Source organism: Chrysochloris asiatica, unplaced genomic scaffold (assembly GCF_000296735.1).
Source record: "Chrysochloris asiatica unplaced genomic scaffold, ChrAsi1.0 scaffold00002, whole genome shotgun sequence".
Lineage (NCBI taxonomy): Eukaryota > Metazoa > Chordata > Mammalia > Afrosoricida > Chrysochloridae > Chrysochloris > Chrysochloris asiatica.
Window position 1 is genome coordinate 26,562,473 of NW_006408520.1, and position 2,309 is coordinate 26,564,781.

The 2,309-nt window shown below is 32.4% G+C and overlaps 1 protein-coding gene across 1 annotated transcript in view; it reads left to right on the forward strand.

The window, feature by feature from the left end:
- CCBL2 (cysteine conjugate-beta lyase 2) overlaps nt 1–2,309 on the forward strand; it is a 109,008-nt gene that overhangs the window by 100,897 nt on the left and 5,802 nt on the right. The window contains exons 10-11 of the mRNA XM_006831069.1: nt 1,617–1,690; nt 1,944–2,030. Coding sequence (XP_006831132.1) covers nt 1,617–1,690; nt 1,944–2,030 — 161 coding nt within the window. The remainder of the gene's footprint in view (nt 1–1,616; nt 1,691–1,943; nt 2,031–2,309) is intronic.

The window sequence follows — 2,309 nt, forward strand, 5'->3', positions numbered from 1 at the left end:
GCATTCCATCTAATTTTTCACAACTTCCAATATTCCTAGATTCATACTTTGTACATTTCATGTTCTGATTATTAATGGATATTTACAGCTGCTTCTCCTCATTTTGAGACTGTATCCCATCAACAAATGAAGGTCCCAAAGTCTTTACTCCATTCATGGCATCATGGTCAACTCTACTTTGAGGAGGTAGCTTTTCCCCAGTCATTTTGAGTACCTTCCAACCTGAGGAGCTCATTTTCCAGCACGATAACTGACAGTATCCTGGTGCTCTTCAGTATGTTTCAGTATCCACTATTGCAGTGCTGACAGTGTTCCACTGCTATTCATAAGGTTTTCAGTGACTAAATATTCAGAAGTAGTCCATCTTTCCTTTTTCCTAGTCTGTCTTAATCTGGATGCTTATATGAAATCTGTCCAACATTGGTGACCCTGCTGATACTGAAAATACTGGTAACATAGCTTCCAGAATCATAGCAACACACAAGGACTACAGTACAGCAAACTGACAGACAAATGGTGGAAAAACAATATAATAAATGTATTTCCTGACTTATGACTAAATTTAATTTTGGTGACTGTGTCATAAATCAGTTCAGATGTGAGATACCTCTGTTTTTGTTTTAATTATTATTGCCTTTTTGTATCAGTATCTTTATAAGTCTGATCTTTATCTTTGGGGGGGTGATATAAAAATGGTCACATCAATAAATTATATACTTCAAAATTGTATGTAACATATATATATATATATTACTAATGATAAGACATACCCTTCAAAACACACAACCAGATGGTTATAGTGCACACTACATAGTAACTCAAACATGTCATAAATTGGAGACTATCTGCATATTGAAGCAAGAAGTAAACAATATCATTTAGAAGATCTAAACAGCATTTTCCCTTTATTAATAATAAGCAATGTACATTGAATATATATTATTATACAGTACAGTAAAATCTGTGAGAGCCAGAACTAGACAGGACTGCCTTGTTTTTCTGAGTATCACAAGTGTTCTGCCTCCCACAAGTCATATCAGTTTTCTACTGCTTGTTTTGAGTTTTCCTTCTCTGACAGGTTTCTGCCTTATAAAGGTTCCAGTGTTCACCATATAATTTATTCAACAGAGTTTCTTTTTAATTACTTGGGTGGTAGATCCTGAACTAGAAATGGGAATATGATAGATTACAAACCAGACATTTTGTCTTCATGAAGTTTACAATCGAGTCAGTGACTATTACAGATGTAATTATATTACTGATGAATAATCTATAGAGAAACGTAGTTGTTATTTCCTTGATAATGATCATAGAGTCTAATATTATTTTTTAGATAGAAAAGCAATACTACTCTTCCCTTCTCTTTTTTTACTTTACATGCTAAGAACAAACATGTTTATTTAAGTACTGCCTTAGAATATTAATCTGTGAAATCCTGACTTTCCATCACACAATGCCCTATGAGGCTCTAGAAGATTCTGTGAATAACTTTGAAAATTTTTAATTAAATTGGTTTAAATCAGGAGAAAATATTTAAATCTTAAAATAGACTTAAATGAAATATATCTTGTCTCAGATACAATTTATAGGCCATTTAATTTTTACTGCTATTTTAGATGTAGACCTCTCTGATATGAAAAGGAATGAACCCTACGACTATACATTTGTGAAGTGGATGACTAAAAATAAGGTAATATTTACTGCCCTTTTCATTACTGTGTTTCCATTTTATACTTAATTTATGAAGGAAACCTGCTGAAATGATTTGGGAAATGTTCATTATTGTTTTTTTTTATGAAATTCCACTGGTGAATATTTGGGTGACTAAAATCATCTTTCATTTTAAATATTGCTGTATTTAAAAGGGTCCACTTCTAATCTTTTTATCCTAAAATTAATATTAGAAGTGTAGTTTTTTCTATCTATTCATATTTATTTTGCAGAAATTGTCAGCGATTCCTGTTTCAGCATTCTGTAACTCAAAGGCCAAAATGCAGTTTGAGAAATTTGTGCGGTTTTGCTTCATAAAAGTAAGTACCCTACTGTACTGAAAACAAATTTATAATATCTTTTCTTCTGATACATAAGGCACTAGTTTTATGTTCTAATGTTAGGAATGAAATGTTCAAATGTAATTTTTTAAATTTTGGCTTACTGTCACGATATTAACTGCCTACCAGAGCAAAACTCAATTCTCTTTGAAGGGAGACAACATAAGTAGACTCCTTAGTAGGTAGCAATCACAGTGCCCAACATAAAAGAGTGACTAAACATATAAAGGAGTCCTGGTGTGGCCCTGTGGGTTAATG